The 19,939-nt window shown below is 42.2% G+C and overlaps 2 protein-coding genes across 5 annotated transcripts; one reads left to right on the forward strand and one right to left on the reverse strand.

Moving 5' to 3' along the window:
* The first annotated feature begins 103 nt into the window (after positions 1 to 103).
* gpbp1l1 (GC-rich promoter binding protein 1-like 1) lies at positions 104 to 11,771 on the forward strand. Of its 4 annotated transcripts, none has more exons than XM_086272264.1 (12): positions 104 to 203; positions 2,355 to 3,670; positions 4,043 to 4,157; positions 6,304 to 6,433; positions 8,584 to 8,912; positions 9,135 to 9,210; positions 9,318 to 9,514; positions 9,689 to 9,832; positions 10,053 to 10,208; positions 10,706 to 10,830; positions 10,914 to 11,016; positions 11,108 to 11,771. In XM_086272264.1, exons 3-12 carry the CDS (start codon positions 4,098 to 4,100, stop codon positions 11,276 to 11,278), a joined length of 1,491 nt encoding a protein of 496 aa, XP_086128390.1. In that variant the 5' UTR covers positions 104 to 203; positions 2,355 to 3,670; positions 4,043 to 4,097; the 3' UTR covers positions 11,279 to 11,771. The 4 variants fall into 4 exon arrangements, with proteins under 4 accessions (XP_086128390.1, XP_086128389.1, XP_086128391.1 ...); XM_086272263.1 differs by having other exon boundaries at positions 171 to 297; XM_086272265.1 differs by lacking the exon at positions 104 to 203 and adding an exon at positions 230 to 367.
* A 1,904-nt stretch (positions 11,772 to 13,675) lies between these two features.
* Positions 13,676 to 17,846, reverse strand: LOC147308798 (nuclear autoantigenic sperm protein-like). Its single transcript, XM_086272929.1, has 14 exons — positions 17,725 to 17,846; positions 17,485 to 17,596; positions 16,854 to 16,934; positions 16,667 to 16,767; positions 16,189 to 16,584; positions 15,995 to 16,086; positions 15,829 to 15,905; positions 15,662 to 15,735; positions 14,961 to 15,149; positions 14,727 to 14,890; positions 14,284 to 14,355; positions 14,116 to 14,193; positions 13,917 to 14,041; positions 13,676 to 13,834 (listed from the first exon to the last, which is right to left on the reverse strand). The coding sequence occupies exons 2-14, from the start codon at positions 17,583 to 17,585 to the stop codon at positions 13,828 to 13,830; spliced, it is 1,557 nt and encodes a 518-aa protein (XP_086129055.1). The 5' UTR covers positions 17,586 to 17,596; positions 17,725 to 17,846; the 3' UTR covers positions 13,676 to 13,827.
* Between the last annotated feature and the right edge of the window lie 2,093 nt (positions 17,847 to 19,939).

Genomic DNA, 19,939 nt, shown 5'->3' on the forward strand with positions numbered 1-19,939 from the left:
AAAATAACAAAGAAACATAATGTTGCATCTTTAGACATTTGTATATTTTATTTATCGGAGTTTATAACAATTACATCGAAGCCGCACTGTTTAGCCTGCTGAGATGAAAAACTCGTTAGACTCCCAGTGAGTTGCATAATCACGACAGATCGTGAATGGAGCACAGTTGAGGCTGTTCGAATCCCCCTGTGCCAGCGCCAGTGGTAAGATCACCGAAAACCCAAACAAACATCGATAGTCCTGCGATTAAAGCAGTTTATATTTGCAAAAAAGTGCAGTGTCACTGGTCTCTGCAGAGTGAGTGTATATTTGAATCAACATATATCTACGACTATCCTGTTTATTGGAAGGTATCGTAGGAAAGACTGTAAGTTAGCTCGCTAGCACTTAGCAAGCTAATGAATGTGTGCTGCCGCTGCTAAGGTAGCCATTTTGAAACTGTGTTGTTCCAACGAAGCAAGGTCTGTTTACCTCTATTGTATGTCCGTGACAACTGCTTAAATAGTCAGTTCTAGTTACCGCAGGCGTATTAAATCCGTGTTTACTGGACTAAACCCTCTAGCCTTGCTAATTCCTTTCAAATACCAACCAATTTTCTCGGGCTTCCCAACAGGCTAGATAGCGCTAGCTATTAGCTAACAATTCCTATGCTAACGTTAACCTGAGTTATCTCGGCAGAGTCAGCTAGCAGTGGAGTTAGGACAGATCTGACAGCGCTGTTGTGTGTGGTACTTGTTGGCCGCTTAGCGTCTTTAATTATTTCGATGAACTTTTAACTTCATAACATTCAGCTAGTCATTTAGTTGAAGTGTGTGTATGCTGTGTTAAGGTGGGTCTGCTGTTTGTGTGTTTGTGTACATGTGAGTTGAGCGCATTTAGGCGTTATGCAGGGTGTTTTCCAAAGGTAGAAGTGTTTTTGCCGCCGCCATTCATTGGAGTGTTGTTTCAGAGTGAAGGAAGTGTGTGCGCTGCACATTGTACCTCGTGCCTGTGGTAAATTCATTGATGTTGAACTGTTACGTAATAGTTCAGTGGGTGCACGCTATCAAGCCCGAATCAGTGAAACAAGGGTGCATATATATTGTGGGGTTTTTGTTGTTTGGGTTTTGAGCCATGCCTTCGTGCATGTACGAACATGGTGTTTGGGATTGTCACCTCAGTTTCGTGCCGTATTTACAGACACTATTGGGCCCATTAATATTCGCAGCAGTCTGCGCACAGGAAGATAGCGTGCATGTTATTTTTATACTGGTATAAATATTTCACTTAAAAAAAGCCGACACTGTTTTTAAAAGAGCCAGCTTTCAGCCTGAAAGGGATCTGAGATCACAGAGTCCTGATTGATTTTTTTTTTTCTCCTCTCTTGCATCTCTCAAGACGTCTTTGAGTGTCAGAAGCGTCCTTTTTTCTGGAGCTGATTTCTCTTGAATTGGAAGTTATTTGGGAGTTTATCAGTGAGGGTGGAATGTTTTTCATAGTGTGATAATGGCTGACACAAACTGAAGCTATTTGCAGTAATGCAGCTCTAGACATACAATATCGTTTACGTTTAGCTACTCTGTCTGGGAAGTTTATTAATTCAGGAGCCTTAGAAGAAAAACAATCTTATAGTTATTTTGGGCGTAGTACTTTGCAGCATTATTGACCTATTGCTCTGTGTTTTCTAATGATTTGATCACCCCAGTTTTACAGTTAAAATTTTAGCATCTGAAATAATTAACTTCTACAGTGCACTGTTTAAAAAAACCAGTTTGAACACAAGCTGAACAAAAGTTCATAAAGTTATATGTACTGCTGGGTTCTTATATCAATCTGTATTGTTAGGTAATTTGGACCTATTATGTTTGTTTCCACATCCATACTTTTTATTCCTGGACTCTTCCAAAGATGCTTTGCATGATTCACAATCAAAATAAAACTTGTATGACTTACACTGAGCCTCGGTGAAACCCTCGGGTCATCCTTTGTGTGAAACTGCTCTCCCTTTTAATATCACCTTCCTTTAAACCGGCGTATCTCTGATTTTCTTCACCTTGCAAACAAAGGGTTTGAACAGCAGATGGATGAGGCTTTTGTCCTGACAGCCAGAAGAACTGTGTGGCTGTGTGCCTGAGATGGCCTTGTTATGGGTTTAAAACCCGTCTATGAAAGCAAGATCAGCCTGATCTCGTTATTTGAAATGTTTGCCAAGTTTAATATGAACATCTGTTATTGTAGCAATGAAAAGCATGCTAGGTCCACTTTGTGAAAGGTGTAGTTAATTTGGCAAGTAACTCTTAAGTATTTTGTGTGTTTTTGACCCCCAGAGCTTTAAGGCAAACCTCTTTTTTTCTTTCTTTTAAAATTTATTGCAGGTCCTGTGCAAATACCCGTGAACCATAAAGCAAGAAAATCTGAAATCTCCACTGAAACTTCCTGTGTGAGGGGGGAAAAGCACTTTCAAAAAGGAAAGGAAAGACCTACTTGACAATTTTTTTGGATGTTGCGGCTTTTCAACTTTCACTTTTTTCTCCTGAGGAAAAAGAGTAGTTGATCACTTGAGGATTTCTTTTTGGACATGTTTGGCTGTTGCTAAAGCCATCTCAACTTTTGAATTTTGATTTTGCATATCTATGAAACCAGAGGTCCACACTGTTCCTGCTACAGTCAAAACCTGAAATAATTTGATGGGAGTAAAATATATAATGCTAGAAACAGCATTATGATGTACCATTCAACATCTTCACCGTTTCACTAACGAGAACTTATTATGTCGGCAATGTAACGTAGGGCTTCACTGGCTTCATTGTCATGTGACTTTGAACCTTTGAGTTATTTTCTCCAAACAAAGACAGTCTTTTCACCATTTTAATGAGGTGAGCAGTGGTTTGCAGTGACCTCCATTGCCAATAAAAGACTGTCTCTCAATTAATTTTTCTTTTCTGAATGTGTTTGAGTAGGTCTTAAAATGATTCGGTAAAAGGTGAGTCAACACAAAAAACATACTGGCACACAGTGTGGCAGGACAACACCTGTCTCTCTCCACGCACCTGGTGTCAAAGTGGAACTGCTTCAAAAACCGTTGTCCATGCTTCAGTGCAGACGACTTTCACAGACTGTTTCTTTATATTAATAATAACCTGGCTCTTCCTCCCATTTGGGACAAATCACTAGTCAGTCAATTTGTTTTGCCAATCAGCATCAAGTCTAATCAGGTTTCAAGTCTTACCATGAGATTATGAGCAAATGGTTCAAATAAATTGAGGAATTCAATCTATCTGGAGAAAAAAGAAGAAAAAAAGTTGCTTGGACTTGAATCAGTTGAATTCATTGCACAAGACCGGCATTAGAACTGACTGGTTTCTGGTTCAAGACAGAAAATCTGTTCTGCATAGACTCCTATCTTTGGACTTCAAAAACTGCTTCCTGTTTGGCCAGTTCTCTGGATTGCCATTCCAGATCGTTCCTGCAGTTTTTTGACATATCTCCAAGTGCTTCACCCTGGACGAAGGGATCTGCCTCTGGGGAAAGGGGCTGCGCTGTCCTGGCGGAGGTGGAGAGGAGGTTGTTGGTGTGCTGCCTCCCATCTGTCAGTGCACACACTCTGATCAGTGCCAACAGGCCTGAGGAGGAACCGAGCCCAGCCGGACCGAGAGAGGAGGCAGAGGACTTCAGAGCCACAGACTCTGGGGTAATGTCAAAGTTTCACCCAGCCGATGAGGACAAACATGCATGAGCGTGATGTTAACTAGTGTAGTGTGTTTGTTTTATTTGAATTAATTATTTATTTGAATTAAAACATGCCAAGCACTTATATATTTAATATAATATCTATATTATTCTGCACAAGATGTTTACATCCATGTTTTCAGCTGAGAATAAGACTCCTTGGCTTCTCTTGTGGAAAAACTTTAAGCAGTTAACTTTAGATAACTGATGCTAGACAAAACACATGAAAGGGATGACATGCAATCAAAGAGAAATGGGATTTAATTCTACATCAGAGAGTCGTGTTTCTGTGCTTTCAGTTGCACACTGAATTTAAAAAAAAATCTTTTGGTAGATCCTGGCCATGAGGTTTGATGCCTCGATCCACTGACCGGAAACACTGGACCTAAATGGCGCAGCATGACTTTGTCCCTGCCTGGCTTAACTTCTCCACACCCCAGCCTGCCAAGGTAGGTGTACGTATCGGTGTGTGTTTGTACTTTATGCGCTCACAACAGAAAAGAAAGAGAGAGACGGAGATTCCAAGTGTATCTCTCACTGATGCTCAAACACCTTTAACAGTGTTTGTGCACCTGAGTATGAGAGTGCATGTGTGTGCACTCAGCAATGAAATGTGCTTAGGGACAGAAAGTGTAGTCAGAACATGGTTCAGTAGAGGGTCATCAAAACCTTTTCAACTTCAAGTAACCACTAAAGGTACCACATTAGGTTTTAAAGAGGACCTATTATCCTAACATTTCCCTCTATATATGTATAGAAATTTTCTTCAGCATGTTGTCTTTAATCCAACTTTAATCTGTCTTTAATCCAACTCTTTTTTTTTTTTCCTGATTGGCTGCCTCTTGCACACCTGAGTTCAGAACAATAGGTTTTTGGGGCTTCAGTGATCATAGCCAGAGCTGTGGCCCTAAGATGACTGTATTAAACGGGGACTCTGCTCTGTTGAAGATTCAGGCAGTTTTATTCAAAGTCCTCTCGAAGTCTGCCCGAAAGGTGCACGTGCAGTTGGTGCATTGTAGCGTAGTGTAGCAGTGGATGTCTGTGCCGAGCCTCACACTCACTGTCTGATGATAAAAATAAGTTCACTCAAAGCCAGTAGGACTGTTGCATACCTGTGGATGTGGAAATGATAAAACCATTATGACCACGAGGGGTGACTGCTGTCATTGACATCAATCCAGAGTCAGTCAGTAAAGAGTTAATAGAAAACTCCGAAACCTATGTTCTTGATTCACAGGTGTTGCTCCTACATTCACTGATCTCATTTTATTTTAAACTTTTGCCATGTTTGATGTTTAATGTCCTGGTGAGGAGTCAGATTCCTGGAGGGACTGGTTCTAGGTCTTCAGAATAGCAACACATGCTGCTTGAGTGAAATTTGTGATGACCAAATGTGTTTTGTTACCACTCTATTCTTCAGCCTGTCATTTTTTTTAATTTTTTTTGTAGGCTGATTAAATTTTTACCCCTGAATTTTGCTGACTGGCATATAAGGCCACTTTAAATCCCTTTTCGGGTCAACATTGAAGCCTAGTCAGCTGTCTAACAGTTATGTTAGATGTGTAAATAGAAGTAGCCCGTGTCATATCTCACATTAAGTAATATGTGATGTGGTCTCTCGGTGTCTTCACAGCACAAGTAAGAGCCTCTTCTACGCAATTAATATTTTCCTGTATCAGGGCAGTAACGGTGATAACAGTATCAGCGTCATGGACATGCAAAACCATTGAATTAAAGAGGTGGTCTGAGATATGAATACTGACTGTTGAACCAAGTGATGTTATCCATTCGGCAGTAGGTGGTGGCCAACAAGAAAACAATGCTGACTGAATAACATTTATAAGCTGGTTAATTCCCAAGTCTAAAAACCAAGCAGCATCTTCAGCATGTAGTTTACATGTTTGAGCGGTTTATTGGAGCTTAGTGTAATCAGTTGCCAAGCTCATTGGTCTCTGTGAAATCGAGATACTAGACAGTTATTATCCACCTTGCACACAACTTCGCCTCGGTGTCATTTATGTCAAGGGATTAGCCAGCATACGCCAGACAGGCTGAAGCTACATTTTCTTAGCTTCTTTTTGTGTGTGTCTGAGTTGAGAAGTCCTCCATGAAGCTTGAAGAACACAATCTGATTTGATCTTTGAACCTCAGCCGATGACTAGGATATGATTCATATCAAGAGGAGCGCTTTTAGTCAGTATTATTAAACCTTCAGGATTTACCACCAAGAGCTGGGTGTGCAGTGTTTGCTTGGATTTTTTTAGGTTTTCTCATTTGCACATTTCTTATGACAAAGTTTTATACGATTCTATGTAGTTTCATTTTTGTCTTCCTTTTTTTTTTCTCCACTTTCGCTCCTCAAGAATAGATTGACTCATAGTTAGAGGGAGAAGGAGAGAAAAAAAAAAGTACAGATGGGAATTAAGCTAATCTAAGTCTCTTCGCCAGGACAAAAATAAAGTAGGAAAATGTAGTGAAAAATTCTCTAATTTCAGTTACAGTTATGCAGTGGCCTGTTACGTTATTGTCCACTTTCTCTGGGCATTGTTACGTATTAGCTTTGATTAACACTGTTCTCTTTCTCTCCTCCTCCAGTCCCCTGCTGCCAACCTTGAGAAACAAGGTGATCTCCCACCCCACAAAGATGCCAGAACTGCCGTGAGCCGCCGCCGCCACAACTCTTCTGATGGTTTTTTCAACAATGGCTCCCTGCGTCCTCCGACAGGTAACAGTTCAACCTGTTGTTATTATCTGGGGGCTTTACTGCATGAGGGGAAGTGTGAATGGAGCCTACTATTCATTTTTGTATTTAAACTTCTCAGTAAGAATAAAAAGGTTGCAGAGAGGTGGTTTAAAGCCTTTCATATCATGCAGCACATTTTAACCTGAGTACTCTCTGCTGTGTTCCTCCTCTGCTTTCCCTCTGACTTTATGCAAATGTACTGGGACGTATGCTTCTCCCATTTCTGCACACATCAGATTCCAGGCTGATCTGGTCCTCTGCAGTTTGTTATACAATACAAACGCTTAAAAAATGAACAGTATAACAACAGGATATTGTACTGTACAGATATGATGTATTTTCTTTCAGGAATGGCTTTGAAGAGAGAAAAATGCATGACATAGTCATACCTTTTTCAGATATCACACTGTTCCAATTAAATGCATTGCCACACTGTATAAACAGCTCACTGACAATCTTGTGTAGCTGTAGCTAAAACACAACCTCTGGGTCTTTACACACTGTGTTACTGTTGTAGTTTTTTGTTAATAAGTTACAGTACATGTTAATCTCAGGAGTGTCAAACATGAAGCCTGGGGGCCAGTACTGGCTCATTAAAAGGTATAGTCTTGCCCAGTGGCCAAGTGTTTGCAGTAAAGCCATGACTCAAATTCTACAAAAAATGCTTTTTTTCTTCTTTTTTTTAAATGGGTGGAAATTTAAATTATTTTTAGATCTGGACAATTATGTATGATTTAATTTTTAGTTACAAATATTCTAGATTTGAAAGTTTTGTGCCTTTCTGTTGTGATCTGTAAATATTAATTTACAACATAACAATAGTAGACTGAAGGAATTCTATGAATGTGGAAAACTTGGCTAGGCTGTTTATCATTGGGGTTTTTTAACTGGTCAGTCATTAAATGAAAACAATGATCTAATGAGCAGTAATGACTTCTGTTGTCTGACAGTTTTAGGTGAATTGGGTCTTGGTTGAATCCCTCTGATTTAGACATCTAGTCAGGTGAAAGCTGAATGAAGCCATGTTGGACATTCCCTTAAGAAAAAAAAAATCGGCTAGCTGTGAATGAAGAGTGAGTAGGACAGTATAAGACAACCAATAAGGAAATGGGGGAGATATCAGTCAAGTGCACTTTGTACCTGTCAGCACAGCCTGCAGAAGAAGTCTAATCAGACTTCTTAAGCTGACACACCCATGTAGGAGGAGTGGAGGTGTCTGTCAAGGCTTTAAAATCATCCTTAGATTTAAGTCAGCTGCCACCTACATTGTTTTTTTTTTGGGGGGGGGGGGGGTTGTATTCAAAACTGCTAAGGTGCGATTATAAAGATAGTGACGTTGACTACTTGTTTTATGTTCTCAGTGATCGACAGTTAGGGTTTTATGGAGACTCAAAGAAAGATGAATTAGATTCTTTTGTTCCAGTTTTTAAGATCTAGAGTTGGAGTCTTGCATTTTGTGTAGCTGAAGATCTAAGCAGGAAATAAACTTCTGATGTAAGAGCATCCAGTTTGGGTCTCCATCTTGGATAATGATATGATGTGCTTGGATTATAGTGTTGAAGGCAGTGGTGTCATAACAGTGCTGTAAATGGGTGGTGCTGGTGCCGTATCGTCCTTCGCACGCACGCACACACCTCTCTGCTTTCTCTGTAGAATATGGCTGTTATTTGGTGTCCTCCACCCTGCAAATCTGTTTTTGTACAGTCCCCTCTTACTGCTGTCATCCAGTCGTTTGTGTGAACTAAGAATAAATGTGGTGTGATGCCAGTTTTATAATGATGGTTCACCTTCTCTGTGAATCTCAGTGATGGTGTGGAGTCTCACATTCCTATTCAGCTGTTTCATCTCAGTTTTCTGTGATGTTGTTTTCCTGGGTGAATCATTTCTTCACCCAGGAAAAAGTTTCTGCGTTTCTTCTTTGCCGTCCCTCCATTCTCTGCTTATACCAAATACATGCACACAGTGTGAGTCATCAGAGGTTATTACTGTCACAGAGAAATAGTGTTAAAGATTCAAGGCATTCAGATGTTATTTGTGAAGGTTGTGAGGAAACCCTTGCTGTCAAAGTCACATTTCATTGGTATTGCTTGTCAGACAGTCATTATTTCCACTGTATGTGTCTCTCTCTGGAGGTGATGGATGGCAGCAGCCCTCTCTGCTTCTGAGACATGACTCAGTGGACTCGGGGGTGGCTAAAGGAGGGCACGGTGGGCTGGCAGGGGCCTCATGTTGGAAGGAAACCCCCAGCTGGCATGGAGCTCCGCGGGGTTCCCAGGACAGCCACCACCACCAGGGACGCCACCCCAAACGGGGAGGAGGCGACAGGGACAGGCAGGGGGGGCACCGGCAGCGCAATGGTAACTTCCATCCCCGCAAGGGCACCTCGTACCCGGACAAATTCCCCAACGAGGAACGCAAGGACAGCAAGGACGACAAGCTGAAGTTTGTGGAGGAGGACTTTGTGAGTAGTTGACCTCCGTTTTTCCTGTTACATTACAGTGGGATAACTACTGGAACCATTTTCTCCTTTTCAATATTTGCCTTGTAATAGAAGCAGAAGAGGATTTATGAGTGTTATGCCTCATAGTCTGTACTCAGATTATTGCCTTTAAACATAAGTTGTAATTACAAAATTTGAAAGATTACATATTTAATGTAGGCACCTGTTTATTTTTATTTTTAGCCTTCGCTCAACCCTGAAACAACTGGAAAGCCTGGGGCTCAGACACGAGCAGTCGCTCCCCACGCTGGAGTATGGGGTAAGCTTTTCGCCCTGACTCAATTTCTGTGCTCAAAAAGACAAAAGATTTTTTCCCTTGCACCATCATCTCTAAGATTTAATTTGATTGTCTTGATTATGTTCCAGAAAATCCACCGAGTGGCAAACAGATGGTGTCCAAAATGCTGGTTATCAAAAAAATTTCCAAGGAGGATCCCAGCACAGCCTTCTCTGCAGGGTTTGCCACTGCTGGTGCCCTGCCAACCAACGGCAGCAAAGCTCCCATCACAGGCTCCAGCGTCTACAAGAACCTGGTCCCAAAGCCGGCTGTGGCCCCTACCAAAGTATGACTGTCGAGATGTTTTGAGTTAATTAACGGCTTGCTTGATTCAATTTCCGAGAGAAGAATTGCTTATCAAGCAAATGTGCATAATAGAGATAACACCGGTGCACTGGCCAGCGTGCATGGTAGCCTGCAGTAAAAGAGTTTTTAAACACTCTCATGTCCTCTTTTCCAGAGCACCCAGTGGAAATCCAGTGGTAGAGAGATCACAAAGTCTGGTCTTCACATGCCAGGCCGAGATTCAGTCTTCACCAGCCCCGTCTCTGCAGCCAAACCCAGCACCCCAGTCAGTGCACCACAGCACAATACTACAAAAGAGGTGAGAAGAAGGATGAAGCAACCCCAATAAAAAGCAAGCAGTTTTGTGAAGGTCTTGCTTTGCCATTACTACAGATGTGTCATTGTTGCCATGCTTTGAAATCAGTTGAACAGATAGTTTAGATCTCTTGCACTGATGTCTCAGGTAACAAAAAGAATAATAGTAACTTTTATTTCTCCTTTTCTGTCACTTCATGACTATTTGCGGCTCACACCTGCAGCACCCTTCAAGCACGACTCCTCCCATAGATATTGCTCCGTCACGGCTGAAGTTGATGCGTCGCGGTCCAGACCGTAAGAGCGAGTTCCTGAGAGCTCTGAAGGATGAAGGCACTGGAGAGCTGACAACAAGCAGCAGCCCAGGAACATCAGGAGAGGTAGGCAGCAGTTTGGATATTTAGTTTTTTTCCCCCCCAAAGTATTAAAAGGGACCCATTAAGCTAAACACAGGGCCAGAGCAAAATTCATCACACTGCTTCTTCTTTTTACGTCTCTTCTGTGCTTGTGTCAAGCTGCATGAAATTCCGTATATGGTCATGGTTCCTTATACGAGGAAGTGTGCCTCACAGCTCGTGGGTTGTTTATAGAAGCCAGGCAATAGGCAGCCAATCACATGAAGGGATTATTAGGGAAGGGGACCTGCACAGGTCCTAACTGTAGATCATTTAAAACCTCAATCAAAATGTAGAGCTAGAGACTAGCATAATAGATACACTTTAAGAGAATGTGCTGCTGAATGTGGAACACGATCATGGCCTCTGCATTCTCTGCACATAGAAGTCATGTGTGAAATGTAATGTTATGGTGCTGGATAAGAGCTTTTTGTCAGCACATAAAGGACAGCTGGGGCTAAACTTGAAAATAATTATTGCAGGGTGAAAGCAGCACCCCAGAGCCCAAAGCCTACAGCGAGGAAGGCTGTCATGAGAATGGTCTGTCTTACTCTCTGAGTGACTCAGACACCGAACACCTGTCCAGCTCCCTGGAGGCAGAGCACAGGTAGGACACTGCTAACAGCCTTATATATACACACAGGCCAAAACACACAGACAGCTAAGCAGAAAATTACTATGCTTATCTAGGTTGCTGAAGGCCATGGGCTGGCAGGAGTACCCAGAAAATGATGACAACTTCCTGCCTCTGACAGAGGACGAGCTGAGAGAGTTCCAGACTAAAACTGAACAGGTGAGCTCTCAGAGGAAACGCTGACTCTGCTTACGTCTAGCTCAACTCAGTCTGTCTCACACATTAAACGACGTGATTGTGTTTTGACCAGCTGAAGAGGAACGGCATTCAAAGGAATGGGGTTCTCCCGAGGACACGGGGTGTGACCCTCCACTTCACCCCCTGGAGGAGTGTGGCGGAGGCACACGTCGAGGAGGGCTCCGAGTCCGAAACCAGTAGCAGCAGCCAGACCTCTGATGACGACGACTGCATCAAATCCTAACGTGGCTTTATGGAACAAAAAGAAGAAGAAGAAAAAATACCAACAACACATCAACAGCCAACACCACATCCCAGCAAGCAATTCCCCTTTTCCTCTGTCATCTTTGTTTTTTAGAGCACCATTCTGAAGATCTTTCTTTTTTGATTTTGTTTTTGTTGTTCTTGCACAAGGGAAAAACCAATCATATCCCAGTGAAGGGGGAGATTCCTGCTCTGCCAGACGTCGTTTTCCCTGCGTTTCCTCCTTCACTGCAGTCCCTGCCCTCTTTTGACCGATTTTCCACACACACACCCACAAACCCTCCGTCTCCTCCCCTTCCTTTTTCTTCCTCGCTTTGTGGAACTGAAGTGTTCATCAAGAAAAGAAGGGCAATGAATGCACACTTGATTCTGCTTTAAACAGACTAACTCATTTCATTGATGATGCTGATGACACATTATTAATGATATTAATAAAAATTGGTTCCTGACAAGCTGATATGTTTCAATATGAATCTGGCTACTGTGGTGTTTTTAAGTCCACACATCATGTGACTATTTGTAGATGGAGTCCAAATGATGCCAGTATTTCCTGTAGGACGATTGTTGTTTCTTGAAGGACAGAGTAGCAGAAAAACAGCTGTAGATCAGTAAATGCAACACTGAAACATTTTTGTTATAGAAAAGTTCCAGTTTCCCACATATGTAATGCTTTGAGAGGCTGTGCTTTAATTTTGGGATGAAATGTGTAAGCAGACTTGTTTTTGTGACCCACATTGTGAGCAGCAGGTCTGTGGCTACATCTGAAACAAAAACATTAATAACCTTGCAGCAGATGTAAATTCAGTGTGAGAGGGAGCGAGATTCCTGCACGTCCTGTGGGCTGGGCTTAAGTTCATGTCGGGAGATTCACAGACTTGTGGCTGAGATCCGGTGAGTCGTGGAAAAAAAAGTTGTTCTCACAGGAAGTAAGAAGTGGTGGGATAATGCAGTATTTAAATTTAAAGTATTGTGTTTTTTCAGCCCACATAGATGGGATTAGAATAGAGAGCGGGGGAAGCTGCAGGAGGAGGGATGTTTATTTTTCTAGATTTCTCTCTTCTGCAGCTTTAATCATCATGATTTCCAAAACGTTGCTGATAATATGCTGAGATTTTGTTGGCCTTCAGAACTAATGTATAGCTTTGACATGTCTACATGTCTTTGACACTTCAGTTTGAGCTTTTATTTTCTTCAGTGCTTTGTTTTGTTAGCAGGGAAAGCACCACGGTTATATAACACTGAGAATGGCTTCATATTTTCATTCACATTTCAGTGTCCCAGTGAGCCAGCGTGCACGATAAAGGGCCCAGGCATTTTAATTAGCCATAGTGATTATTGCTATTACTATAATTAGCTGCATGTGTACCTCTTCTTCTCTGGCAAATGAAGATGTCTTCTCCTATATGTCTGTCTTCCCGTTATTGTTTACCTCACAGGGGGAAGAGCTAGAAAAGACTGCTATACATTGCTGTTCAATGAAACAACCAAGTGTGACCAGTCGTGTGGTTTATGCAAATCATTACAAACCATCTAATCAGCTGCATCAAGTCAGAACATCTTCATACACTATTCTCAATGAGCTTTTAACTCTCATTGAACATGATCTACAGTCATGTCCTTAAGACATAAGATAATGCAACAAAAACATGACAATGCTCATCAAGATCAGGTGTTGCTGTCAAGAAGCCATTTTTAAGGGAGGGAAACAAAAGGATGAGGTATGCCAAATTTTACAAATATATAAGAACTGGATTAAAAGTCAGTGGCAACAATTTTATGGAGTGATGAATTTAATTTTGAACATTTTCATTCAAATTATCAGTTTGTATAGGAGACCAGGAGGGAGGTAAGGCAGTGGGTGTCTACAGCCGTCTGTAAAACAGTGGAGGGTGTGTCATGGTTTGGGGCTGCATTTCAGCCAGGGACGTCAGGAGTCTTGTCAAAAATTTATGACTGCAGAAATTTTGAGCCACCCTACGTAGAACTAAGCCAGGAGAAGTATTGGAAGCTGTAAAGCATAAATAGCATCAGAAGTTTTTAGTAATTAAAAACACCAGTGATATTAATCAGGTTGGTACAGAGCCTTTGTTTATCTAAGCGCAGGCTTTCAGTTACTGCACAGCTAAATTTTCCTGTTCGTGTATTCAGCTATCAGCTCTAAGGCCCAGGTTCTTGCATTCTCTTGATTAAACTGCACTTTTGCTCTCACATGGCACACTGAATCCTCTCTTCAGACCACATGGTTAAATACAGTAAGTCAGACTGAAGAATGCTGTAGAACCAGTATGACTAAAGGAGCCACTTATGTGGTGAGTACAAACATTTATGGACAGTTCATCAACTGCCAGAAAACAAAACATTTTCATGGCTCCAGTAATGAAGGTTTAACACAGGTTTATACAACCATCTTTATTGAATTTTACAGTATAATGTCAAACAAACGTGTATTTACAACAGCAAACGTGTAAGAGACAGTTAAGAGCTTGTTATGCTGGTGAATCTCTTCTTGAACGGAGACAAAGTGCAGCTTCACTTACTGAAACAGAGGATGACGGGATTTCAGACAAGTTCGAGGTTGTAAGTAGTAAACGGCACAGCAGACAGAAATGACACCTCACCTTTCGACTTCCATATCATTGGCGTGTTCACCTGCATCTCCATTAGTGAGAAGCGTTTCGCCTGGCTGACTGTCCTGCTTCACCTTCTTCACATCCTCCTTCACCGGACTCTCCTCTGGTTTCCTCTGCAATACACAGCAGTAAAATGAGGCTCACCATTATAGCTACACCACATCAATGCAAGTTAAAAAAACCTCACCTTCTTTCTGACCAGGTGGGAGATGTCAGAGACTGCAGCTGTGGAGGTGTTGCCATTGGAAGTGGATGTGCTTTTAATCTGTTTGGAAGTTAAATATCACACTTCTTTTACAATCCTGTTGGGCTTAAGTTTGTTTCACAAAGTGTGCCATGAAAACTTTTAACTGACCTCTGAAGTGGAAAAAGAGTCTCTGTTCTTTACAGTGGAACCATCACAGGCAGAGGAAGTGGAGCCTCCATCCTGAAACAGATTGCACATGCAGCTCAAAGAGAAGCCAAATGCCAAAATGATGGCGGCTATGCTGTGATCATCTCACGAAAGCCTGCTGTTCACCGGACCTTACAGAGGGAGGTGTGACTAATGATGGATCGAGTTGCCAAATATTTTTCACCAAGTGGTTTACTTGTGAAGACGTGTAGCAACAGAACACAAATAGAAACACTGAACTTCACATGTCACTGAAGCACCAGCATGGAGCATGTATTTTATGAATCCCATTTAACAACTAAAACCAAAACAATTCAGGCATCATGCTTGGTGGATAGCACCACTTTAACCAGTGTGCTCTGATGACCGTCCTCCAGCTAAATCAAACTCCATGCCAAACTCACCAGTGCATCCTTCACAGCCGCGCTCGCTGTCTTCAGGCTTTCAGTGGCGTCCTCCACCTTCTCCTGGATCTCTGGCAGCAGAGCTTTGAGCTCCTCCAGCTCCTTCCTCTCCTCTGGCAGAGCCTCTGGACCTTCGGCTTTGTCAAGCATCTCCTGCAGCTTGTCTGGAATTGTATTAATTATTGCATTGATGATTCTCTGGAAGCTAATTTCACTCCAGGAGCTGATGCTTACCAAGCCTGTTCTTTATGATAGAGATGGAGCTCTTCAGAGACTCGATGGCCTCGCTGTACTGCGTGTTCAGGCTATAGGTCACACCGAGCTGGTAGCGAGTCTCTGCCAGCAGGCGGCTGTCTGAGTCCAGGTGCTTCACCTGCAGCTTCAGGCACTCCTGGAAATCCTCCAGTGCTTGTGGATAGTTCCCTGAAAAAGAGAAGCAGCAAATCAACACCTGACATGTATTAAAAAAAAAACAAAAAACAAAACAAACTCTGCATTCTCAGAGTTTCATCCACTGTTCAGGGTCAGCAGGCATGGACACGGCAATGAACTGAGAACAGTACAGACTTCATCAGCTAAAGATCTTTAAGTGGTGATGCGACCGAAAAAAACCTGTTCTGTAACTACCGGGTGTGGATGTGAGCATCCACTCAGAAAACTAGCATTTCAAAAAGTTGAAGCTTAGACATTTTATGGTTCAACTAATTTAGGCTGCCCCCAAGTGGGCAAACAGCACAATGGCAACTTTTTAGCTGTGTTGCAACCAAGTGTTAGGTACACAAATCCGAACTAAAGAAATCTCAAGCTGCTCACAGACTTTTAGTCCTGACAGAAACTGAGCACCGCTGCAAACACTGAGCCATCAACACAGCCTCAAGCTCATTGCATCAAAGAGAAAACAATGATTATGTGCAAAGCTGCACATTTGTTCAGACCTGATTCTGCAGAAACTTCACCCAGTTTCAAATGAGCCTGGGCTGCCATTAGCTGAGCCTCCTTCGTCTCTTTCCTTTTATAAGAACAAAGAGGAAAAGGTTACAAGCTTGAAATGCAGGTGCAAAATGATAAGATAAAAACCATGGCTCTGAAGTGTTTCCTTTACCTTTTGTAGATGACTTTGGCCACTTCTAACATCTCCCAGGCCAGCTGCAGGTTACCCACCTCCTCATCGTCACTGTCCTAAAAGAGGAACAGACAGAAAACATGAAATTCAAAATTCACACAGTCAGCTGAGTCCTTTTTTAACATGCGAGCTGTTTGTTCAGTACCTTCTCCCCAGTGGCATCTCCTTCACCCTGCTCCTCTGCATCACCTTCCATTTCTACATCGTCGCCACCTTCCTCCTCATCTTCCTCGCCATCTACAAGCAAGTGTCATGAGTTTAGATACACTGCTCTGCATGCTTCAGCAGCTAACACTGCCATTACCAAGCCAGGATCAGGACAGGAGGAGCAAAGGTCACCTGCTTCCTCCTCAGCAGCTGCTTCTTCCTCTTCAGCAGCAGAGTCCATCTTCTCAGCTGGCTCCTCTTCTTTAGCAGCAGTCTTCTCCTTCTTAGCAGCGGCAGAGTCCCCCTCCTTCTCCTTAGCAGCAGGTTCAGAGTCGTCCTTTGCATCCACTTCCTCCCCACTCTTTTCCTTCTTATCTTTACTTTCAGATTTGCTTTCATCATTCTTATTGTCCTTTTCAGCCTCCCCCTCTACCTTTTCTGTGTTTTCCTTTTTGTCACCAGCCTCGGCTCCTTCAGTCTTCTCCTGTGGATCCTCACTCTGCTTCCCTTCAACCTTCTCCCCGTCTTCAGTTTTCTTCTCCGCCATGGCGTCGTACACCTGCACCCTCAGCTCGTCTCTGGTCTTTTCTGTTGACAGCAGAACAGTTGGGAATGATGTGTGCACATTTAGATTAACTGTAACGAGCCAAATATCACATTATTCCCTTACCGTCTACATTGTCTGTGCTCTCAACATTGGAGTCTTTGGGTTTCTCTTCTTCCTCCTCCGGCACTCCCTCTAGAGCATTACCCAAGACCGAGTTCTCCATCCTACAACAAGTCTGGCAGTCAGAGCGGCCCCTCCATCCTCACCTTAAAGAGCTGGACTTTCTCATGTTTAAACCTGATTAACCTACCGTGCCAAATCCAGGAGAGCTTTGCCATACCAGAAGAAAGCCTCGCCACATTCGTCCGCTGTGTCTCCAAACTCTTTAGCCCTATAACAAGAATTTACCATTTATTTTAGAGTGAAAAGCAGGCATCCATTACTGCTCACGTGCTGCTTCAGAACAAATTAGAAAGATTCCTGGAGTTAAAAAACTAGGCGTATAAAAAGGATTAGCGAGTAATTATTCCAACTAGGTTTAAGCTTAAACAATAAAACAGAACCTAATGGAAATGAAATATATAAATTAAGAAAAACACTAAGCTAAACTAATGTCACCGCTTTCTGCTCACATGCAAAGAACAGCTGCAGGCAGTTTGTGATTTGCATAAACACGTTCATTTTCAAACACCAGAGGGGAGAAAAAAAAAAAAAAAAAAAAGCTGCCGTTTTGCATTTGCACCAATCTGCACACCTGCTCAGAATCAGCCTGCACGAGGCACTGTCACCTATAAACTCTTCAATCATGTAAACAGTGAAACACACGGTTTAGTTTTAAGAAGCCCAAGTGAGCGTTTTAAAAGTAACCACGAGGGCCACTTTATGGGACCATTTCACGTTCAACCTCACTGAAACTCCAGCGTGACTTGAGGGTAACTCACAGCATGCCGCTGGCCTCCTGCAGGGTGCTCACAGCCTCCACTACCTTCCCCATCACCAAGTGCTTCTTGCCGGTACCAATCAGCTTGTTGGCCTCCTCCATGTTTACCACACCTGACGGAGAGAAACAATCGGTCAGCTCAGCTCCCTGCCTGGACTCTCAGCTCAGGTCAAACTGTACCTCGGCCTTTGGTACCAGTTTGTATCGTTTAAGTTTAAATAGCAGAGATGCCACTACACACCTTTGACGGGAAAGAACAGTTTAAAAAGAAAAAAGACCCCCGGCGGCGCGCGCGTCCCAGCTCGTGTCTCGTGCCGCTCAGACTGACTGTGTTCCGTTGTTTCAAATTGGCGCGAAATACCCCTGCTCCTTCCGGTCGCTTTCCTTATTTGTAGACCCGCGCGGGAGAATTCTTAAAGGTACAAAGTACTAACAAGAGGACTGCAAGTACCGCTGCTACAGTTACACGCATTACTACCTCAAGTACTTCTGCTGCTATTGTTATACTGCTCCTTGTATTACCACTCCTATTCATTATACTGCTAATCCTTCCAGTGCAATACTAAAAACAACAATTGAAACTGTTATAATGAGTACCGTTGATGCCGGCAGCCCTGTTATTATTGTACACACTGGCTTCTTTGACTATGAAACAGTCCCAACAACCATTAATCTTTAAGAGACCTTCAGGAAGTGTTCCCTAAAGCTTGCCTGGGGATCTTAAGGTCGTTTTGCAACACTTTTAAGAACCTTTGGTCATTTTGTTTTTTATTTCTAGTAATGTCACCACTAAAACAACAACAAGAACAACAACACAATTACAAAATATTAAATAAATAGGATATTTTGAAGAAAATGTCTTCAAATATGTAAATTACCCACACAAATGTGACATAAATGTTACATGGTTAGATCAGGTCAGAGTTATTTCTGTGACCTGCTGTTTAGTGTGAATGTTTTTTTGTCTTAGTTAATAGACAGCGGCATCACAGTAAAAAAAACCCCAAAACTATGATTGAAATAAAACGTACCATTATTGAGTCATTTATTGGATCATTTTGCAAAGGTATAGTATTTTACTATGTAAGTAAAAGTAAAGAAATGTAGGTGATCATTTCTTTGTTGTAACAATGCTTTTTAGCAATAAATCCTGTACTGTTGGAAATATTGTTTATTTTCCCCATCAGTGGTGCCACATTTGTAAGGAAAATGCATTTGTTGGTTGAGTGTGTGGGTATTTTATCTGCCAAAAATCTTGTTCTTCTATTGGCTCTTGTTTTGAGCTTCAGATAACCCAGATGCTAACATTTCGGTGCCTGATTAGTGGCTGATTAGCGCTGTTCATTGATGAGTCCAGTTTCTGCTTACAGCTGTTGGATGGTAGGGTCAAAGTGTTGAGATGTTGTGGAGAACACTATGCTGATGGATGCACCAGTAGGGTAACAGCTTTTGGTGGAGGCTGTGTGATGGTGTGGGGCAACATCTCCCTTACTGGAAAAACCAGACTGTCAACATTGCAGATGATATCAATGCAGAGAGATGTCAAGATGAGATTTTGCAACCAATAGCAATCCCATATCTCCACAGTCTAGGACTGAATTATGTCCTCCAAGATGACACACGCCAACCTCACCGAATGCTTGTGGGATCAGCTTTGACATGCTTTTCGTGTCAGAGTGACCAACATACTCTCTTGAAGAATGGGACGCCATCCCACAGCACTGTGGGACCTAGCTGGTGACTAGCAGCAGGTGATAGGCTTTTGTAGCTGTGTATGAGTCTTTCACATACCACAGAGGATGCTCCTTGTTAAATAAGTAAGCGATTAAATTTTCCAATATGTGTTGTTTCTTCTGGTTTCAATCATCCAATTCAATACCAGACAAAAGCAGACAGCAAAACTCACATACTCAACTCTGCTGCTCAACCCATAAATGCAACAAAAAATGCAAGTTTTTACTCATTTCTAATGTTTCTCAGAGTTGTTCAGTATAAGGGTAACTGTTTAAGGATAGCCTATCTAGTAGAATTTGATGGTGCTATTACTGTGTTTTAGTTTCACTCAGCATGTATGTAAAACAGCAGTACACACTGCTCCCATGTCCTGCTGTGAGGAGCACTGATACTCCAGCTCCCCTATGATCACCTCCTGCTGACTCCAGTGTGCCGCTGCCTCATCAAAACAAGTCTGGACCTGACAACAAATCAGCATCATACAGATATATTTCAAATCATCCTCCCCTAAATACCTGACAATGTTGGTGAAGGGGGAATTTGGATTTCCATTCCATTATATTTTTAAACAAAAACAAAAGAAAATATTGGATGAAATATGATTATTCAGTTTTTAAAAAATAGTAAAAAGTACTTTAATTACATACAAAAAGATTTATAGTGGTCATTTATGAGCTTTAGCGATGCTACTAGGTTGAATTTTGTTCACACAGAGCAATACT

This window comes from Aulonocara sp. 'chitande type north' Nkhata Bay, linkage group LG18, assembly GCF_057382095.1.
Source record: "Aulonocara sp. 'chitande type north' Nkhata Bay isolate Kocher_YH1m ecotype deep benthic linkage group LG18, A_spYH_male_GT1.1, whole genome shotgun sequence".
In the NCBI taxonomy this organism is placed as follows: domain Eukaryota; kingdom Metazoa; phylum Chordata; class Actinopteri; order Cichliformes; family Cichlidae; genus Aulonocara; species Aulonocara sp. 'chitande type north' Nkhata Bay.